The 22611-nt window shown below is 47.7% G+C and overlaps 2 protein-coding genes across 2 annotated transcripts; both read right to left on the reverse strand.

Annotated features, from left to right (window-relative positions):
- Positions 1–6131: 6131 nt before the first annotated feature.
- LOC116271622 (zinc finger protein 883-like) lies at positions 6132–8321 on the reverse strand. Its single transcript, XM_031659202.1, has one exon. It carries the CDS (start codon positions 8301–8303, stop codon positions 6507–6509), a length of 1797 nt encoding a protein of 598 aa, XP_031515062.1. The 5' UTR covers positions 8304–8321; the 3' UTR covers positions 6132–6506.
- A 1326-nt stretch (positions 8322–9647) lies between these two features.
- Positions 9648–22160, reverse strand: LOC101025277 (zinc finger protein 74). Its single transcript, XM_031660366.1, has 7 exons — positions 21006–22160; positions 19663–19755; positions 18424–18512; positions 17511–17637; positions 12351–12452; positions 10443–10487; positions 9648–9691 (listed from the first exon to the last, which is right to left on the reverse strand). The coding sequence occupies exons 2-7, from the start codon at positions 19664–19666 to the stop codon at positions 9648–9650; spliced, it is 411 nt and encodes a 136-aa protein (XP_031516226.1). The 5' UTR covers positions 19667–19755; positions 21006–22160.
- Positions 22161–22611: the final 451 nt, after the last annotated feature.

Genomic DNA, 22611 nt, shown 5'->3' on the forward strand with positions numbered 1-22611 from the left:
TCTGTGACACTTTGAGTTGGGGTTTTCTTTTAGTTTCTTGAGTGTCTTGCTTTTGATGCTTTTAGCTACTCAAGCCAGTAAATTATTGTTCTTGTTTGAGCTGTGTGAGAGGTGGTCAAGTTCAACATTTGAAGGAAGAGTTGAGAGATTCACTGAATGGGGGAGAGGGATAAGAAAAACATACCTTCTTTCTGTTTAGGTTTTTAAGGTGATAGGAGGTAAGCCTGGAGCTGCTGGTGGCCACCTTGCCACCATGGGGGGAGAACCTGCCAGAAAATGAACCTAACCAAAAAGGAAGCTAAACTAAGAGGAGTGACCAGATTACTGACATGTCACTTAAGCACCTGGATCTATCTGTTCCTGAAGGCAAAACTGTTCAATTACACAGGCTAATAAATTCCCTTTCTTTCTTAAGCAAGCAGAATACTCTTGGCTGGAAATGAATCTCTACCAGAAATTATTTAAAAATCCAGATGGATCGATGGCCGGGTGCGGTGGTTCACACCTGTAATCCCAGCACTTTGGGAGGCTGAGGCGGGTAGATCACGAGGCCAGGAGATCATGAGGTCAGGAGATCAAGACCATCCTGGCCAACACGGTGAAACCCCGTCCCCACTAAAAATACAAAAAATTAGCCAGGCGTGGTGGCGGGCACCTGTAATCTCAGCTACTCAGGAGGCTGAGGCAGGAGAATGGCGTGAACCCGGGAGGCGGAGTTTGCAGTGAGCCGAGATCGCGCCACTCACTGCACTCCAGCCTGGGCGACACAGTGAGACTCCGTCTCAAAAAAAAAAAAAAAAAAAAAATCCAGATGGATCAAAGTTTTCATTGTGAAAAAAATCATAAAAGTACTAGATTCAAATATAGCAGAACTTTTTTTTCATAATCTTGGGGGTGAGGAAAGCCTTTGTTAGCATGATAGTAGATCCAAGAACTATAAAAGAAAATACAGATAGATTTAAAAATTTAAATTTAAATCTAAAAATTAAAAACTCTGTATGACAAACGTGAACAAAATTGAAGAGAAACTGGGAGAAAATATTAGTCACTTATACACCAAAGTGTTAATATGCGTAATATATAAGGACTTGTCATTATAAATCAATACAAAAAGGCTTCTCAATTAAAAATGGGCAAAATACATAAATAGGCAATTCACAGAATACAAAATATCAATTAATGCATAAAAAGATAATCTCACAACCAAGAGGACATTTTTACCTATCAGATTAAAATTGCTTTAAAAAATGACCAATACCAAGTATTTGAGAAGGAAGTAAAGGAACAGAGAAATAGTCACTCATATATACTTCCAGGAGTTATGCAAATTGTTTCACCCCTTTTGGAGGACTACTTAGTAATAACTATGAAAAATTTAAATGTAGGTGTTCTGTGATCCCACAAGTACACTTGTAGGAATTCGTTTTGTACATAAGTCAAATAATAAATATCCAATGATGGAAAAGAAAATGAAAACAACTTAAATATCCATCAATAGGGATTGCTTAAACAAATTAAAGAAACCCTAGCATGAAATATTACGCAGCCATGAAAAATGAAGATACCTATGTATGTATATATTTTTGTGTAATATGTACAACATGTATATATTTTGCATTATCATGGGAAAGTATCCACATTATATCAAGTGAGAAAAGCAACTTCTTAAAATTATGTTTGCATGTAGTTATGCCATATACACCATACATATGTGAATATATATACATATAAAATCAGTTTCATAAAAACAGAAAGGGAGATTTCATATTTATAGAAAAAGTAGGAGGTCTTTGGAATGAAGGGTTTTTTTTTTTTCTAAACAGATTTTGCTCGTTGCCCAGGCTAGAGTGCAATGGCACAATCTCAGCTCACTGCAACCCCTGTCTCCCGGGTTCAAGCAATTCTCCTACCTCAGCCTCCCAAGTAGCTTAGATTACAGGCACGCACCACCACACCCAGCTAATTTTTTATTTTTAGTTTTAGTAGAGACAGAGTTTCACCATGTTAATCAGGATGGTCTCGATCTCCTGACCTCAGGTGATCCACACGCCTTGGCCTCCCAAAGTGCTGGGATGACAGGCGTGAGTCACCACGCTCGGCCTGGAACAAAGATTTACGGGGCACTAAAGAGTTCTTCATTTTTGTATCATCTGAATTATTCACAATGAATATTACTTCAATCATTAAAGAAGCCACAAAAGATTAGGAGAAATACCTGGGCAATGACTTTAAAATACGATGATAGCACAGAAGACGGCTAGTGAGACACAGCCCCATATACTCACAGAAGTTCCAGCTGATACAGAACCCCTGGCAACCCATTGGCAACATACTCGAGGTCACAGAAATCCTCTCCCTGTGGCCCCATGACCTCACTGCCAGGATTTCACCTGGGAAATGGTTAGGCACTCATCCCTTTCATAAAAGGGATGTTCCATACTATACATATATAAGTCAAAAGTGGCCAGGCGTGGTGGCTCACGCCTGTAATCCCAGCACTTTGGGGGGCCGAAGCGGGCAGATCACGAGGTCAGCAGATCGAGACCATCCCAGTTAACACGGTGAAACCCTGTCTCTACTAAAAATACAAAAATTAGCCGGGCGTGGTGGCAGGTGCCTATAGTCCCAGTTCCTCAGGAGGCTGGGGTGGGAGAATGGCGTGAACCCAGGAGGTGCAGGTTGCAGTGAGCTGAGATCGCGCCACTGCACTCCAGCCTGGGCAACAGAGCGACACTCCTTCTCTAAATAAATAAATAAATAAGTATAAATAAATAGTCAAAAGCTAGAAACAACAGCGAAACGCCTTCTCTAAATAAATAAAATAAATAAATAGTCAAAAGCTAGAAACAACAGCCTGGGCAACAGAGCGAAACTCCTTCTCTAAATAAATAAATAAATAAATAAATAAATAGTCAAAAGCTAGAAACAACTAAAATGTCCAACAAGGGACTGGATAATATGTTGACTGAATATGCATAAGCTACGTGAAACGGCAAGACATCAGGTTGTTAAAGGTGACTTAATGATATGTTAAATAGCTGACACTCATTGCTATAAAAACGTATTGCATCCATGGGCCGCATGCCCAGCCGCGGCAGGTAGGTCAAGTTCAGCCCTTTGGACGGCAATATGGCAACATGTGTGAGGAATCAGGAAAATGGCTGGAGCCTTGGTTCCCATCATTGCCATTGTGGGAATTTTACTTTGAGGAATAATCACCCCAAAGGGAGAGAGGAGGTGAGCACGGGCATGTTCATTATAACATTATTTGTAATTGGGATAACTGGTGAACGACCCGTCAGTCAAAAGCTTAAAGAAGAAGCTAAATGGAGAATGGATTTGTAAATTACACCTTCTCAATGGCGTATCATTATCCTTAGTAATGATAAAAGCGTATGGGACAGTGACGATGCTCATGGCATAATGATGGCAAAAATGGTCTCTACATGGTGATTACAATGAAATAAACTTATATTTGTTTAAAAGATTTGAAAGGAAATATAAAAAATAAAAACAATATGACTTCCAAGGATGGCTAAGTTGTCAGTGACAGCTTTTATGTTTTTGACCCAAAATTTCTGACAATAAGGATATGGGATATAGATTTAAAAAACCGGCCGGGCGCGGTGGCTCAAGCCTGTAATCCCAGCACTTTGGGAGGCCGAGGCGGGCGGATCACGAGGTCAGGAGATCGAGACCATCCTGGCTAACATGGTGAAACCCTGTCTCTACTAAAAATACAAAAAACTAGCCGGGCGTGGTGGCGGGCGCCTGTAGTCCCAGCTACTCGGAGGCTGAGGCAGGAGAATGGCCTGAACCTGGGAGGCGGAGCTTGCAGTGAGCCGAGATCGCGCCACTGCACTCCAGCCTGGGTGACACAGCGCGAAACTCCGTCTCAAAAAAAAAAAAACCATAAAGAGGATGGGTGCAATGGCTCTCGCCTGTAATCCCAACACTTTGGAAGGCCTGGGCGGGTGGATCACGCAGGAGTTCAAGACCAGCCTGGCCAGGATGGTGAAACCCCATCTCTACTAAACCTACAAAAATTAGCCGGGTGTGGTGGCAGGTGCCTATAATCCCAGCTACTTGGGAGGCTGAGGCAGGAGAATCACTTGAACCTGGGTGGCAGAGGTTGCAGTAGAGATCATGCCACTGCACTCCAGCCTGGGCGACAGAGTGAGACTCCATCTCAAAAAACAAAAAACATAAAGAAACACACCCAAGAATGACTGGCGAGTCTCTCTGAGCTGCAGAATTACAGGGAATTTGTCTTTTATTTCATACTTCTTCACACTTTCCAAATTATCCTTCATGATGAGCGTATGGTATTTCACTAAAATTTTTTCTGTTATAAAAATATATGGCTGGGCACGGTGGCTCACGCCTGTAAATCCCAGCACTTTGGGAGACTGAGGTGGGCGGATCATGAGGTCAGGAGTTCGAGACCAGGTTGGCCAATATGGTGAAACCCCATCTCTACTAAAAATACAAAAATTAGCTGGGCATGGTGGCACACACCTGTAGTCCCATCTACTTGGGAGACTGAGGGAGAAGAATTGCTTGAACCTGGGAGGCAGAGGTTGCAGTGAGCCAAGAGCTTGCCATTGCACTCCAGCCTGGGAGACAGAGCGAGACTCCGTCTCAAAAAAAAAATAAAAAAAACACAAACATATATATATATATACACACACACACACACACACACATATGTAATTATTAAATTAGAAATAAAACTATGTTTTAAAAATATGATTAAAAGTCTCCCCTTGGGAGGCGGGGCCTGCAGTGAGCCAAGATCGCGCCACTGCACTCCAGTCTGGGCGACAGAGCGAGACTCCGTCTCAAAAAAATAATAATAAAAAATCTCTCCTTGGTCATGAATAAACAGTGATGCTTAAGAACATGACGCTTAATAGAACAATCACTTTGTAGGCCAGGCACGGGAGCTCACACCTGTAATCCCAACACTTTCAGAGGCTGACGGAGGAGGATCACATGAGGCCAGGTGTTTGAGACCAGCCTGGCCAACATGGTGAAACCCCACCTCTACCAAAAATACAAAAATTAGCTGGGAGTGGTGGCAGATGCCTGTAATCCCAGTTTCTTGGGAGGCTAATGTAGGAGAATCGCTTGAACCCTGGAGGTGGAGATTGCAGTGAGCTGAGATCACGCCACTGCACTCCGGCCTGGTAACAGAGCAAGATTCCGTCTCTAAATAAATAAATAAATACATACATAAAATAAAAGAACAATAGCTTTGTAAAGTGTAGATCCTGGAAACATAATAAACAGAAACAATAGGACATTAAAAATGTCTATAAATATGTGAAACATATTTATATTTATATCCATATTTATATGAAACATTTATTGTTTAAGCCAACTGCAGATTCTGATATTTGTACCTTAAAGTTTTAAAGGAAACTAAAAATGTTACTTTAAAGGGTTAATCTTTACAGCTGTCTTCCCCCACTGAATATTCAGGCTCCAATTTAAGGAAGGATGAATCAGTTTAAAAAGCTTGGAGAGGCCGGGCGCGGTGGCTCATGCATGTAATCCCAGCACTTTGAGAGGCCGAGGTGGGTGGATCATGAGGTCAGGAGATTGAGACCATCCTGGCTAACACGGTGAAACCCCATCTCTACTAAAAATACAAAAAATTAGCTGGGTGAGGTGGTGGGCACCTGTAGTCCTAGCTACGCTGGAGGCTTAGGCAGGAGAATAGCGGGAACCCAGGAGGTGGAGCTTGCAGTGAGCTGAGATCACACCACTGTACTCCAGCCTGGGTGACAGAGCATGACTCTGTCTCAAAAAAACCCACAAAAGCCGGGCGTGGTGGCTCACACCTGTAATCCCAGCACTTTGGGAGGCCGAGACGGGCGGATCACGAGGTCAGGAGATCGAGACCATCCTGGCTAACATGGTGAAACCCCGTCTCTACTAAAAATACAAAAAATTAGCCGGGCGTGGTGGCGGGCGCCTGTAGTCCCAGCTACTCAGGAGGCTGAGGCAGGGCAGGAGAATGGCATGAACCAGGAGGCGGAGCTTGCAGTGAGCCGAGAATGCACCACTGCACTCCAGCCTGGGTGACAGAGTGAGACTCTGTCTCAAAAAAAAAAAAAAAAAGCTTGGAGAGGGCTGTTGTTGGTGAAGGTCCCAGATGAAATGGCATCCCTTTTGGACCACCCCCTAACTATACCACAACCTAGGGACATGGCAGCATGGAGGAAATATGCAAGGGAAGCCCCTGGAATGATCAGAACCTGTCCCAGTTAGTGAAAAACTGTGCTACCTTCCCTCTAGGGAATAAAGGAACAAACCATCTCAACATATGGCGCCAGCGTCCTTCTCTGGGGAGTTCCTAGTGTTGATGAAGAGCAGATTGCCAAAAGGCCGTTTATGCACCTGGATCCATCTGTTCCTGAAGGCAACATTTTTCTTAAGGTTCCTAGTGTTGATGAAGGTGGGATGGAACCCAACAGCAGGACAGCTGGCTCATTACACACTCAGGTTGTCTCATCAGCATGAGTTCTCTGATAATCGGCAAGCTGTGTGCCCCAAGCAAAGGCTTTCTCAAAATCATCACAGAGGTAGGCATCCTGGCCAGTGTGACGCCTCCGGTGTTCAGTCAGGTGTGAACTCCAGCTGAAACCCTCTCCACACTCCTCACATGCGTAGCGTTTGCTGCCATTGTGGACCTTCTGATGTTGGAGAAGGTGTGAGATCTGGGTGTAGGTTCTCCCACAGTTGCTACATTTGTAAGGCTTCTCTCCAGTGTGAATCCTTTGGTGTTGGATTAAGTGGATGCTCTGGTTGAAGGCCTTCCCGCATTCCTTGCAGGCGTAGGGCTTCTCGCCGGTGTGAATCCTCTGATGTTGAGTGAGGGAGGAGTTGTGACTGAAGGTTTTCCCACACTCCTTACACTTATAGGGCTTCTCGCCAGTGTGGATCTTCTGGTGCTCAATGAGGTGCGTGCTCCGGCTGAAGGCTTTCCCACATTCGCTGCACTCATAGGGCCTCTCTCCAGTGTGAATCCTCTGGTGTTGAATGAGGTGGGAGATCTGGGTATAGGCTTTCCCACACACTTTACATTCGTAGGGTTTCTCCCCCGTGTGAATCCTCTGGTGGCGTGTGAGGGAGGAGTTCTGGCTGAAGGTTTTCCCACACTCGGTACATTTGTAGGGCTTCTCGCCGGTGTGGATGGTCTGGTGCTGAGTGAAGGATGAGGTGTGGCTGAAAGCCTTCCCACATTCATTGCATACGTAGGGCTTTTCCCCCACATGAGTGCTCTGGTGCCTCATGAGGTGGGAAATCTGCGTGTAAGCCTTCCCGCACTCGTGACACGCGTAAGGCTTCTCGCCGGTGTGAATTCGCTGGTGCTGAGCCAGGGACGAGCTGTGGCTGAAGGCTTTGCCACACTCAGTGCACTCATAGGGTTTTTCTCCAGTGTGGACTCGCTGGTGCTGAGTCAGGGACGAGCTGTGGCTGAACGTTTTCCCACACTCGTTACATTTGTAGGGTTTCTCCCCGGTGTGGATGGTCTGGTGCTGGGTGAGGGAGGAGGTGTGACAGAAGGCCTTGCCGCACTCTCCGCATTCGTAGGGCTTCTCCCCCGTGTGGATTTTCTGGTGGCGGGTGAGATGGGAGACCTGCGAGTAGAACTTCCCACACTGGCCGCATTTGTAGGGCTTCTCGCCGGTGTGGCACCGCTGGTGTTTGATGAGGGATGAGCTCTGTGTGAAGGCCTTCCCGCAGTCCCTGCATTTGTAGGGCTTCTCTCCGGTGTGAATCCTCTGATGCTCGGTGAGCGAAGAGCTCTGAGTGAAGGTCTTGCCACATGCGTGGCAGGCGTAGGGCTTCTCGCCTGTGTGGATGATGTGGTGCTGAATGAAATACGAGCTGTTGCTGAACGCCTTCCCGCAGTCATGGCACTTGTAGGGCTTCTCCCCGGTGTGAATTCGCTGATGGAGAATATAGTCCGAATGGTAAATGAAGGCTTTCCCGCATTCCAGGCAGTTCAATGGTTTCTTCTCCACGAAGGTCCTTTGGCGTTTCAAGCTCTTCCAGGGCCTGCCCCACTCCCGGGGCCTGTCTCCACGGGGCACTCGTTGCTTCCTGATGAGGGCAGAGGCCTGCCAGAGGCTTCTCTCAAGCTCGTTACATCCAAGGCCTCTCTCCCATGAGGTGTCTCCCTTGGAAGTAGCAAATAAACACATCAGATGCCTCTCTTGCTTTCTTGGGTCCTCCAGTGGATAGTGACATGCCAAGGGTTTCCCCGCCTGGGCATCTGCAAGCACAACCATGAAGAGTCCCTCTGCTGGGAAGCCAGATCTTCAGGAAATGCTCTTTTTAGAGTGTCTCGAATAGTCCTAGAGGTTGATGCCAGTGAAAGAAATGGAAAATACCAACACCATCTGTCCCAGGACAAAGCAAGCTGATTACTTGGTGGCGGTAAAACCTAAAAAAAAGGGTTTCAGCTTTGTGTTGCTAGTTTTTTTTTTTTTTTTTTTTTGGGAGAGTTTCTCTCTGTTGCCTAGGCTGGAGTGCAGTGGCGCCATCTCCACCTCCTGGGTTCAAGCAATTCTCCTGCCTCACCCTCCCGAGTTGCTGGGACTACAGGCACCCGCCACCACGCCTGGCTAATTTTTTGTATTTTTAATAGAGATGGGGTTTCACCATATTGGCCAAGCTGGTCTCAAACTCCTGACCTCGTGATCCGCCCACCTCAGCCTCCCAAAGTGCTGGGATTACAGGCATGAGCCACAGCGCCCAGTCAATGTTGCTATTTTGAAAGGCATGGTGTACGTAGATTGATTCATGTTCTGACACGGAAGGATAGTCTCAATACACTCTAAAAATGAAGACAACCAAGTTGCAAACAGTTTATGTACACAGAGTTGCGTAGCCATGCTATAGAGTACATTTTTTTACAAATCAATATGAAAAATGATAGAAAAAAATCTAAGAAAATAGAGAGGCAAGAATATGAGTAGACAATTCACAGAAGAAAAGTAAGAGGCTAATAAATACATGTTTAGATGCTGAACGTCAGCAATAGTCAAAACAATCAAATCATTAGGATGCTATTTTACCCATTTTAGATTGGAAAATATTAAAGATATCCAGTGTTGCCAAGGGAGCATGGCACGGATCTTCTCACACTATATTTGTAGGAATGTGCAAGAAAAGAGTGAATAGAAGGTCCATCTCACGCAGTTTTTTTTTTTTTTTTTTGAGACAGAGTCTCGCTCTGTTGCCCAGGCTGGAGTACAATGGCATTATCTCAGCTCACTGCAACTTCCATCTCCCAGGTTCAAGCCATTCTCCTGCCTCAGCCTCCCAGGTAGCTGGGACTACAGGCATGTACCACCACACCTGGTAAATTTTTTTTTTTTTTTTTTTTTTTGTATTTTTAGTAGAGATAGGGTTTCACCATGCTGGCCAGGCTGGTCTCGAACTCCTGACCTCAAGTCATCTGCCTCCCTCGGCCTCCCAAAGTGCTAGGATTACAGACATCAGCCACCGCACCCAGCCCATCTCACTCAGTCTTTGTCTCTGCAGACATGGCAATGACCCTTGGCCAATCTCTGGGAACTAAAGTCCCGGGATGTTTACAAAGGTGCTGGGTCAGATGTTCTTCCATATGCTCAAGACCACCGGTCAAGATGTAGTAGGTTGTCAGCATTGTTGACTGTAAATAGGAAGATGCATGATGGGCACCTGGTACCTGGATTGGGGTCCTCACCGTGGCTGGTCGTGTAGCAGGTATGTGCATACGTGACCAACTCTCTTCAAGAACTCTGGACTGTAAGACTCCAAGTGAGCTTCCCCGGGTGGAGACACCTCATACATGTGTCTGTGGTTTTGCATTGGTATAAAAAAGCACATCCGTGTGACCCGCACAGGGAAAGGGAGGGCTGGAAACCTGTGTATGACCTCTCTTGCCTTTGTTAGTTCCTACTGTTCCTGTGTTACAAACTTTGCTGTAAACCGTCAATACAACTTGCCAAGTCATGTGACTCCTTCCAGAAAATTGCCAAACCAGTGGGTGGTTGTGGGACCCCCAACGCAGAGACATGACAACTAAATGCTATGTAAGATTCCTGAAATTATCCTCTTATCATTGGATTAGGCAATGGTATCTTAGATATGATGTCAAAATCACAAAGCAACATAAGCAAAATAGATAAATTGGACACTCAATATTAAAACCTAGGCCGGGCACATTGGCTCACACCTGTAATCCCAGCACTTTGGGAGGTCCAGGTGGGTGGATCGCTTGAGTTCAGGAGTTCAAGAACAGCCTGGGTAACATGGCTGAACCCTGTCTCTACCAAAAATACAAGAATTAGGTAGTGATGGCACACGCCTGTGGTCCCAGCTACTTGGGAGGCTCAGGTGGGAGGGTCATCAAAGCCCTGGAGGTTGAGGCCGCGGTAAGCCATGACTGCACCACTGCACTCCAGCCTGGGTGACAGAGTGAGACCCTGTCTCAAAAATAATAATAATTAAAAAATGTAAACCTTTGTGCTTCAAAGACACTAACAAGAAGTAAAAAGACAACTAATAGAATGGGAGAAATTGTTTTCCAATCATATGTCTGATAAAGAATTTGTTTCTAGAATATATAAAGCATACTTACAGCTCTCTCTCTCTCTCTCTATATATATATACACACACACACACACACACACACACAACTCTCCTCTCTCTACACACACACACACACACACACACACACCCCTCACACACACACACACACACACACACACACACACACACATATATGTTTTTTTGAGACACAGTCTCACTCTGTACCCCAGACTGGAGTGCGGTGGCACGATCCCGGGTCACTGCAACCTCTGCCTCCCGGGTTCAAGTGATTCTCCTGCCTCAGCCTCCCGAGGAGCTGGGATTACAGGCGCCCAGCACCACGCCCGGCTAATTTTTGTATTTTTAGTAGAAACGGGGTTTCACCATGTTGGCCAGGATGGTCTCAATCTCTTGACCTCATGATCTGCCCACCTCAGTCTCCCAAAGTGCTGGGATTACAGGCGTGAGCTACCACACCCGGCCACAACTCAATATTTTTAAAAATTCAATTAAAAAAGGGCAAGGTTCTCAATAGTCATTTCTTTAAAGATACACGAATGGCCAATAAGTACATGAAAAGATACTCAACATCATTAGACATCAAGGAAAATAAAATGAACATCATGAGATTCCACTTCACACTCACTAGTTATATAATAAAAAAGACAGATAATAACAAGCATTGGTGAGGATGTGGAGAAATCAGAGCCCTCACACACTGCTGGTGGGAATGTAACATGGTACAGCCACTTTGGAAAATAGTCTAGCAGTTTCTCAAAAGGTTAAACATAGAATTACCCTATGATTCAACAATTCCACCCTAGGTATCTACCCGAAAGAAATGAAAACATGCATTCACACAAAAACTTGTGCATGAATGTTCATAGAAGTATGATTCATAATAGCCAAAAAGAAGAAATAACTCAATGTTCACCAACTAATGAGTAAACCAATTGTGGCACATTCAGACAATAAAATATTATTCAGCCATAAACAGGAATGAAGCTCTCATACATAATGCAATGTGAATGACTCTTAAAAATATTATGCTAGGCCAGACACAGTGGCTCATGCCTGTAATCCCAGCACTTTGGGAGGCCGAGGCGGGTGGATCACAAGGTCAGAAGTTCGAGACTAGCCTGGCCAACATGGTGAAATTCTGCCTCTACTAAAAATACAAAAATTAGCTAGGTGTGGTGGCAGGCACCCATAATCCCAGCTACTTGGGAGGCTGAAGCAGGAGAATTGCTTTAACCCGGGAGGCGGAGGTTGCAGTGAGCCAAGATAGCGCCACTGCACTCCAGCCTGGGTGACAGAGTGAGACTCCGTCTCAAAAAAAAAAAAAAAAAAAAAAAATCTATCTATCTATCTGTCTATGAAGAAAGAAAGAACATACTTGAAGGAATTCCATTAAAATGTCAAAAGTTAATTTTTGGGAGACATAAGGATTATGGGGGATTTTCATTCTTGCTTTATTCTTATTTAGATGTTCACAGTTTCATTTATTCCTCCCAACCCTAGATACTCATGTCACCCCCTTTTCACAGACAAAAAAAATCAAAGCACAGAGAGGCTAAGTGACTTGCCCAAGGCCACACAGCCAGGAAACAATCAGCTGGAATTTGAACCACACAACCCAACTCTAGAGCCCATGATGATCACTCATGTGTTCCACTGCCTCACCCCTGACTGAACCTCACTGACCATGAGAGATGGGGTAGGAAGAGGGCTTACACCTGCTGGATAACAGCACCCACCTGGACAGGTAACTCGCCAGGCCTCTCTCTCCTCCGGCCTCGGCTCTTCCCCTCGCTCCAGACGGGAGATCATGTCGGGTTTGGACCCAGGCAGCCCTGCCCCTGGGGAAAGATACAAGAGTTGGCTGTGGGTGCTAGGATCACAGGGAGGTCTGCAGGGAAGGTGCACGCATTGAGTGCCTAATGGTTAGAAGCACAAATGGCCAACGCAAGACTTATTTTTTGAGTGCTTAGCACACTGCAGAGAGGCTGAGCTGACTTATTTGTTGCGTGCTTAGTACACTGCAGAGAGACTGAGCTCTGACAAGGCTGTTTAAGGCTCCAGGTCTGTGCTGTTCGAGTTAACTGCACTGTGACAGCGTAAAAAACATTGTCTTCTATGTTTCGAAGACTTACTAAAGAAAAAAACCGTAAAATCTCTCAATCATTTGTTAATCGATTATGGTTTCAGTGTGTCAAGATGATACAATTTTAGATAGCTTGAGGTGAATAAAATGTATTGTTAAAATTAATTTCATTTCCTTTTTTTTTTTTAACATGACCACCAAAAAATGTAAAATTACCTAAGTGGGTTTCTTATTTCTGATGGATAACTCTGTTTTAGATTCACTGATGCCCAAAGCTTCCATCTCAAGACTTCTAAATACATAAGTTAAAAACATACGCATTTTTTTTTTTTTTGAGACAGGGTCTCGCTCTGTTGCCCAGGCTGGAGTGTGGTGGCACAATCAAGGCTCACTGCAGCCTCGACCTCCTGGGCTCAAGTCATCCTCCCACCTCAGCCTCCTGAATAGCTGGGACTACAAGCATACACCACCATGCCTGGCTAATGTTCAAATTTTTTGTAGAGATGGAGTCTCACTCTGTTACCCAGGCTGATCTCGAATTTCTGGGCTCAAGTGATCCACCCACCCTGAATGTTTCCTTTTTTTTTTTGAGATGGAGTTTCATTCTAGTTGCCCAGGCTGGAGTACAACGGTGTGGTCTCAGCTCACTGCAACCTCCGCCTCCTGGGTTGAAGCGATTCTCCTGCCTCAGCCTTCCAAGTAGCTGGGATTATGGGTGCCCGCTACCATGCTCGGCTAATTTTTTATATTTTTAGTAGGAATGGGGTTTCACCATGTTGGCCAGGCTGGTCTTGAACTCTTGGCCTCAGGTGATCTGCCCACCTTGGCCTCCCAAAGTGCTGGGATTACAGGCATGAGCCACTGCATCCGGCCTGAACGTTTTCATTTTGATGAAACTGTCTTGAATCACTGTAGACAAACCTACCATCCCTGATTATAACATGAGATAATTACAACAATAGTTAGAGTGATACTAAAAAGCAAATATCTATTAAGGGCAGACTGCGTGCCAGGCATGTTTCTAAGCTGGTTAAATGTATTAGCTCATTTTCACCCTTCGGGCAGGAAACCGAGGCATAGTCTAGTGTTGTGTGAGCAGGAATGGAAGAAACACACAACACTGCAGGAAGTCACAGAGGGTGGAGAAATCAAAGGAAACTTCCTGGAGGAGGCGAGCCAAGAGGTGACTAGACTAGGGGTGAGGAGGAGACGAATTTTGGTTCAACAAACATACCCGGCCAGGCACAGTGGCTCACGCCTGTAATTCCAGCACTTAGGGAGGCTGAGGCGGGTGGATCATGAGGTCAGGAGTTCAAGACCAGCCTGGCCAAGATGATGAAACCCTGTCTCTACTAAAAATACAAAAATTAGCCGGGCATGGTGACGGGTGCCTGTCATCCCAGCTACTCGGGAAGCTGAGGCAGAGAATTGCTGGAACCCAGGAGGCAGAGGTTGCAGTGAGCCAAAATCGCGCCACTGCACTCTAGCCTGTGTGACAGAGCAAGACTCTGTCTAAGAACAAACATGCCCAAGGACCTCCCGGTCTCCCTGTGCCAGTCCCTGGCATTGCTGGAGATATAGAAATGATCTGGACACTCCCCTGTGCTCGAGGGGGTCTCAGGCTGAAGGGGGAAGCAGACCTGGACAGAGTTACAATCCGGGTTACTCCGGGATTCCTCTCTAACAAGGATCCCATCCTCCCCCTGCCTTAGGTGCCCAGGCCTATGGTCACAGCCTTCATCTCTGATAATGACACCAATCTCCCCATCTCGGTGTCAGACACCCCCTCCCACCTCCCAGCCTCCCAGGGACCTTCTCCACTATACTTTATCTTATTATTTTAATTTTATTTTTTGACATAGGATCTTGCTCTGTTGCCCAGGCTGGAGTGAAGTTGTACAGTCACCACTCACTGCAGGCTTGGCCTCCTGGGCTCGAGCCATCCTCCCACCTCAGCCTCCCGAGTGGCTGGGACTACAGGTGCGCACCACCACATCTGGCTAATTTTTAGTTTTTTGAAGAGACAAGGTCTTACTATGTTGCCCAGGCTGGTCTCGAACTCCTGACCTCAAGCAATCCTCCCACCTCAGCCTCCCCAAGTGCAGGGATTACAGGCATGAACCACTGTGCCTGACTTTTCTCTACTTCTTGACTCCAGCTATCCTTCTATGGACAAGGAGGGTGCCCTAGAGCCTGGCTTGGTGGCTGGGTGAACCACGGGGTCTGTCTCTAACTGCTGCAACCAGAGGATAGAGGAGCAGGGACCCAGGACAGCTAACCCTCTGATACTGAGGCCCCCCTCACCATGCATTGCCCCCCATGACTTCACCTTCCACTCTCCAGCCTGGCATTTATCACCCATCCCTGTAACCACTCCCCTGCCTGCACCCCTACCTGCCCTGTCCCTCTCAGCCTGCACTGAGCTCAGCAGGTAACAGCCCTGCCGTGGTTAGAACCAAACAACCTCCGACCTGGGTGCTGGCGCCCAAGAAGCCTAAGGACATTGCCGCTAAGGCTTTTTTTTTTTTTTTTAGACTGCCTCTCTCTGTTGTCCAGGCTGGAGTGCAGTGGCATGATCTCAGCTTACTGCAACCTCCACCTCTCAGGTTCAAGATTCTCCCACTTCAACCTCCCGAGTAGCAGGAACTATTTGAAAAGGGTAGAAACTGAGGCTCCGAGAGGTGACAAGGATTATCTGGGCCTCGAGATGGCGCTGCTCAGGGAATGAAGAGGACAACACAGCTGGAATGAGAGCCAGAGAGGCCGCAGTTAGACACGAAGTCTCAGCAGCCTGGGAACGGACGGCAGAGGGCGCACTGCTCCCTCCTACCCAGAGGACCTCCTGGCTGCTGGTCCCAGGCCCGCGGCGGACGAATGTCCCAGTTGACTTCAAATACCTCTCAGATCCTTCCTCCCTCCATTTTCTCTCCTCTCCTCTCTCCTTTCTTCTTTTTTTCTTTTTTTTTTTTTTGAGTCTGGAGTCTCTGTCACTCAGGCTGGAGTGCAGTGGCGTGATTTCGGCTCACTGCAACCTCCGCCTCCCGGATTCAAGCGATTCCCCTGCCTCAGCCTCCCGAGTAGCTGGGACTACAGGTGTGCACCACCACACCCGGCTAATTTTTCATATTTTAATAGAGACGGGGTTTCACCATGTTGGCCAGGCTGGTCTCAAACTCCTGACCTCAAGTGATCTGCCCTCTTCGGCCTCCCAAAGTGCTGGGATTACAGGTGTGAGCCACCGCCCTCGGCCTCCACCAGGGGCTTACTCGGAGCTTGGATCCAGAATTTGCAACAGTATGTTTTCTCCCCACTCTGCAAAATGATCGTTTTGTCATTTCTTCCTGCTCTGTGCTACACCTCATCCTCTCTTTTCAGCTGTGGCCCTCCCTTGTCACTCAAAGAAGCCATTGGTGTAAGAAGCTCCACCTTCCCCACCATGCATCCAGGCAACGAACCCACATCTCCATCCTACATCCCGCCTCTGCTCTGGGTATCTTGGAAACCGTCCCTGCTCCAGGCCTGGGCCTGCCCTTCTGCTGGCGCACGAGCTCACCCCCCCTCACCCACTCAACAGGCAAGGCCTTGGCTCCTATCAGCCCTGCTGTCTATGGAATCGCTAATTTCTCCCCTCCTATCCTGGGTTGAATGACGTTCCACAAAAATTATGCCCATCCAGAACAGCAGAACGTGACCTTATTTGGAAATGGGGTCTTTCCTGATGTAATTAGCTAAGATGAAATCCTACTGGATTAGGGCAAGTCCTAAATCCAGAGACTGGTGTCCTTTTTTTGAGACAGAGTCTCACTCTGTCACCCAGGCTGGAGTGTAATGCTGTGATTTCAGCTCACTGCAGCCTCTGCCTCCTGGGTTCAAGTGATTCTTGTGCCTCAGCTTCCCCAGTAGCTGGGATTACAGGTGTGCGTCACCATGCCTCACTAATTTTTGTATTTTTAGTAGAGCTAGAGTTTCGCCATGTTGGCCAGGCTGGTCTCGAACTCCCACGACCTCCAGTGAGGCCTCACTCCTTTCTGTCTCTTATAAAAATGCAAAAGGAGTAGGCCGAATGCGGTGGCTCAAGCCTGTAATCCCAGGACTTTGGGAGGCCGGGGCGGTAGGATGCAAAGTCCTAGGAGTGAGACCATCCTGGCTAACACAGTGAAACCCCGTCTCTACTAAAAATACAAAAAACAGCGAGCGAGGTGGCGAGGCCTGCAGTGCAGCTACTTGGGCTGAGGCAGGAGAATGAAGCGTAAACCGGGAGGCAGGCTGCAGTGAGCGCTGAATCCGGCCACTGCACTCCAGCCACAGAAGCGACAATGAGACTCAGATCTCAAAAAAAAAAAAAAAAAAAAAAGCAAAAATTAGCCAACATGGTGGTGCGTGCCTGTAATCCCACTACCCGGGAGGCTGAGACAGGAGAATTGCTTGAACCCAGGAGGAGGAGGTTGCAGTGAGCTGAGATCGTGCTACTGCCCTTCTGCCTAGGTGACAGTGAGACTCCGTCTCAAAAAAAAAAAAAGAAGCTGAGGGCACAGGCTGAAGAGTGTGTGGGATCCACATTTTACAGGACAGGCCAAGAGACTTGGGCCTTCCTGGCTGCTGGGACTCCAGGATCAGCTGGCAGAAAGAGAGGAAGGGAGAGGCCAGGCATGAGGGACCAGCGAGAGGAGCACAGAGGCCCCCAGATGGCAGGGGATGGACATGAATGAGAAGAGGGTGCCAGGGGGCATCAGAGAGAGTGCTGGGGGCATCAGAGAGGGTTCCAGGGGGCATCAGGCCTCCCCCAGGGGGAGGGCAGGAGGAGGGGTCTCACCCAGGGAGAGAAGGTTCCGGTAGTTCTCTAGCATCACATCTCGATACAGCTCCCTCTGGTCAGGCTCCAGCCAGCCCCACTCCTCCAGGGTGAAGTCCACGGCCACATCCTTGAAAGTCACTGATTCCTGCAAGGGCCAATTTCATTCCATGGAGGGGCACGTCCTTCTGGAACTCGGGGGCAGAAGTGTCAGGGGTCAAGAGCCCACAACAGCCCCCTGGGCTGGAACATTCTGATTGTGCAGAATCAGGATGCCTGAATCCAACTGGCCTATGGGAACCCAACGGAGGCAGAAACTCGCCCATAGGCACCTTGGTAGAAAGTAAACAAGGAGCCCTTTCACGTGACTCTTTACTGCCATCTGTTGGGAAGTCATTGTAATATGCCAATTAATTTAGCATATGACAGTTTACCACACTGTCTGAAAATGCCACCAGTGCATGAGGTGTAAGGTGTGAGTCCTGCCCGGGATGAGGCATCCTTGTGTAGTGCATAACCTGCACAGCTCTAAGTGACAGTCCTAAGAAATACTTAAAGAAAAAACCGTCAAGCCGTTGTGTGCAGGAGATATTCGCAAGCCCTATTCTATCCCAGACCCCATCCCTGATCCTGACCCCCATTCCTGACTCCAGGGATGAGGCTCAGGGGTGAAGCAAAACCATCCAGTGCCCACTTTGCCTGGGACCCGAAAGGCTGCAGGGTTAGATGAAAAACTTTTAGACTGCGTGACGCGGTCCCAGCTCAGAGCATTCTGCCTCTGGCCCCTGCTCTTCTGCACTGCCCAGCTCCCCTCTCCTCATGCCCCCTTTCCCAGAATTGGAAGAGTCAGGAGACCTTGAGATCATGAGCAGGGATGAAGAGGGACCACTGGAGTCCACAAAGTCATCTTGGGGAAGAGAAAGCCCAGACTCACCTGGCCCTCGGCCATCAGGGTCCCATTGGCCATTGCTGGGTCCTGGGCATGTGCCTCTGGGAGAAGGGTCCAGGCCAGGGCCTGAAGAGCTGGAGGAGGAGACCACAGCAGAAAAGGGGTGATTCGTGACCCTGACAGACAGACGCTTTCCCCAAGACTCCTGGTCACAGAAGGGGCCACGGTCCCCTAAGAGTCAAAGCAAAGACCCAGGACAGGCTACCTGAGGCCCCCATTCCATACCAGTGACAACAGCCAGCAACCATGAGGCTGTCTCACCTTCCCAACACAAAAGCTCTTGGACACAGGAACTATGGTGATCCCTAAATGAGGACATTGAGGCACAAGAGGTCAAGACTTGCTCAAGTTCATGGAGACAAAAAGTATCAGAGAAGTCTAGCCACAGGGTCACCCCTATCTTTTTTCTTATCCTTTTTTTTTAGATGGAGTCTCACTCAGTTGCCCAGGCTGGAGTGCAGTGGCACCATCTTGGCTCACTGCAACCTCCACCTCCCAGGATCAAGCAATTCTCTTGCCTCAGCTTCCTGAATAGCTGGGATTACAAGCACCTGCCATCATGCCTGGCTAATGTTTACATTTTTAGTAGAGATGAGGTTTCACCATGTTGGCCAGGCTGGTCTCAAACTCCTGACCTCAGGTGATCCACCCACCTCGGCCTCCCAAAGTGCTGGGATTACAGGCGTGAGCCACCACACCCTGCCTTATTTTATTTTTGAGACACAGTCTTGCTCTGTCGCCCAGGCTGGAGTGCAGTAAGGTGATCTTGGCTCACTGAAACTTCCACCTCCCGGGTTCAAGTGATTCTCGGGCCTCAGCCTCCTGAGTAGCTGGGGTTACAGGCACCCGCCACCATGCCTGGCTAATTTTTGTATTATTATCATTATTTTTATATGAGATGTAGTCTCGCTCTGTTACCTAGGCTGGAGTGCAGTGGCACGATCTTGGCTCACTGCAACCTCCACCTCCCAGCTTCAAGCGATTCTCCTGCCTCAGCCTCCTGAATAGCTGGGATTACAGGTGCACGCCATCACACCAGGCTAATTTTTTTGTATTTTTAGTAGAGATGGGGTTTCACCATGTTGGCCAGGCTGGTCTCGAACTCCTGACCTCAGGTCATCCACCCCCCCTTGGCCTCCCAAAGTGCTGGGATTATAGGTGTGAGCCACTGCGCCCAGACCAGGGAATCTTTAGAGAGGAGAAACTTGGCAGATGCCACCTTACCCATGTGAGTGAGGCTGATGTGGTGTATGGTGGGACAAGCCGAGCCCAGGGTCCCCAATCTGATGAGGAGACAGCATCACTCCTAGGGCATCCCTGCCAAAAGCGCGTGACCTAAATCTTATTATGAAGAAGCACCAGACAAACCCAGACCGAGGGACATTCTGCAAGTACATGGTCTGTAATCTTCAGAACTTCCAAGAGGAGACTGAAAACCGGTTCCAGATTGAAGGAGGCCCAACAATGCATGCAATGTGTGACCTAGGATTTCCTGTGGCCATTAAGGACATTATTGCAGCCAGCTGTAATCCCAGCACTTTGGGAGGCTGAAGTGGGAGGATGGCTTGAGCCCAGGAGTTTGAGACCAGCCCAGGCAACATAGTGAGACCCCGTTTCTACAAAAAAAAGTTAAAAAATTAGCCGGGCATGGTGGCATGTGCTTGTAATCCTGGCTACTCAGAAGACTGAAATGGGAAGATCGCTTGAGCCCAGGAGGTCGAGGCTGCAGTGAGCTATGATTGCACCACTGCACTCCAGCCTGGGTGACAAAGCAAGACCCTGTCTCCAAAAAAAAAAAAAAAAAAAAAAAAAAAAGAAAAGAAAAGAAAGAAAAAGAAAAAAAAGACAAAAAGACATTATTGGAAGAATCATCAAAAATTTGAATAAAGTCTATAGATTAGCTATTAGTATTACATCAATATTTCCTCATTGTGATCGTGGTGCTATGGTTATATAAGAAAATTACCTTGTCTTTGGAAAACACAGAGGTTCGCTAGGAGGGCTGGGGAGTGGGAGGGCGCAGAGACCAAGAGAGAGCGACAGAGACCCACAGGGACGGGGACAGAGAGGCAGAGAGACGGGGCACAGAGATTCAGCGAAAGGGGGACAGGACCTGGGGCGACGAGGGTGAGGGGAAGATCAGAGAGAGATGGGAGACTCAGAGAGAGAAGAACAGATGCTCAAGATAAGGGGAGCCGAGACCGAGTCTGTGCCGGTGCAGTGCTGCTCTCGGGCTCTGGGGTCAGAATCTGGGTTGCAGCTCTACCAGCCTGAGAGAAATCGCGGAGTCTCCCCGAGTCTCAGTTTCTTCAGCTGCAAAGTGAGGAAAAATAGGTTCCCCTTCCTGGGAGAGCGCAGCAGTCCCAAGGTCCGCCGGACTCCTTGCAAACAGCAGGCGCCCAATTCCTGTGCGCTGAGCCGTCTGAGCCGCGCTGATACTAGGTGGGACTTACGGAATGCCAAGAGGGGGCGGGGCGTCACCCACAGCACCCTCCCCCCTTCCACCCAGACCCAACTCGGGCCCGCCCCCGGAGCTTCTGCTACTGTCTGTCCCGGCCCGCACCCACCTGCTCCGGTCGGGTCCGCGAGGTCCGTGCGTTCAGGAGGATTTCGCTGGACAGCCAGGCCTTCCCTTCCTCCGACGGGCCCCGGAACGCGCCTGCGCGCTCGCTGTCTCGGAACTGTAAGTCCCGGTACTTTAAACTCGGCATCGCGACTGGACTACATTTCCCAGAAACAATTGAGGCTCAGGCTCCTCCCGGCCTAAGGGCTTCTGACTGCGGGGGAGTGCTGGGAAATGGAGTCTGGGAGCAGGATACGGAGCGGGAGTGAGGGGACTGTATTTGGATACATACACAATAGCTTTTGGAGGAAAACTGGTATTTGGGACATGCCTGACTGTACTGGCACGCGAATATCCCTGTTTTAGGCAGAGGCGATGCCACAGTCCATTTAATCCAAATTTATCCTACCATGGCTGAAGTCTTCAGGATAGATAGAAGTTGGCCCCATGTAAACTGATGGTGAATGAATTGAACCACTGTTATTCAATTTCCCTGGGCATCTGCCTTCCTGTTTGCTCAGTTTCACCCATCACTTCTTAAAGGGCAGTGTGGTAAAGGCAATGGAGCCTATCCTGGGAGCTTGGAGATGTGTGTTCAGGAGTGCAAGGATGGTTTGATATTAGGACATTACACAATTTATCTTTTGACCTTTCCGAATATATCAATATGCAACCATGTCTATAGATACTAAAAAAACCTTTGATAACATTCAGTAACCCTAGATGCTGAGAAAGCTTACAAAAAAAAATTCTGTAACCAGTCATTTCTAGATAAGCTGAATAAATTGAGCATATATTTATATTGAACAACAATAACGACAATGTTAAAGAATTACTGGCCTCTTCTTGTGTTTATGTCCATATAATCAAAACCTCATATCAGGCTTTATCATAAAACACTAAAAGAATTGCCAGGCTGGGTGCAGTGGTTCACACCTGAAATCCCAGCACTTTGGGATTTCAAAGAGGGAAGCTAAAGAGGGAGAATCACTTGCACTCAGAAGTTTGAGACCAGCCTGGGCAACATAGCCATACCCCCAACTCTACAGAATATAGAAAAGCTAGCCAAGCACAGTGGTGAGCACGTGTAGACCCAGCTACTCAGGAGGCTGAGGTAGGAGGATCAATTGAACACAGGATGGCAATGCTGCAGTGAGCTGTGATGGTGCCAGCCTGGGCAAGAGACCAAGACCCTGTCTCAAAAAAAAAAAAAAAAAAGTAAACCATATATGTGCTCATGAGCAAAAGCTAGATGGCCCATTGCCAGAATGAAATAATAATAAGTGTTACTTATTGACAACACGTTGTGAGCTTTACTATTTGACTGAGCTGGCACCACCACCCTATGAAGAAGGCATTGCTCTCCCTATTTTACAGACAAGGACACTGAGATAGAGGATTTATGTCATCCCCCCAAACTCCCAGAGCTAGTTGAGGATGGAGGCAGGATTTGAATCCAGGTCCAGCCCATATTTGCAACCACTTCATTTTACTGCTGCCAAGTTTGCTCCTTTTTCCTTGCATCCTGATAACCAAATGCTCCAAGCACAGGTTGTACTGTCAGCTGAGGCTCTAGAGTCAGGGTGGCATGGAGCAGAGCCTCAGCTAAT

Source organism: Papio anubis, chromosome 20, assembly GCF_008728515.1.
Source record: "Papio anubis isolate 15944 chromosome 20, Panubis1.0, whole genome shotgun sequence".
NCBI classification, from domain to species: domain Eukaryota; kingdom Metazoa; phylum Chordata; class Mammalia; order Primates; family Cercopithecidae; genus Papio; species Papio anubis.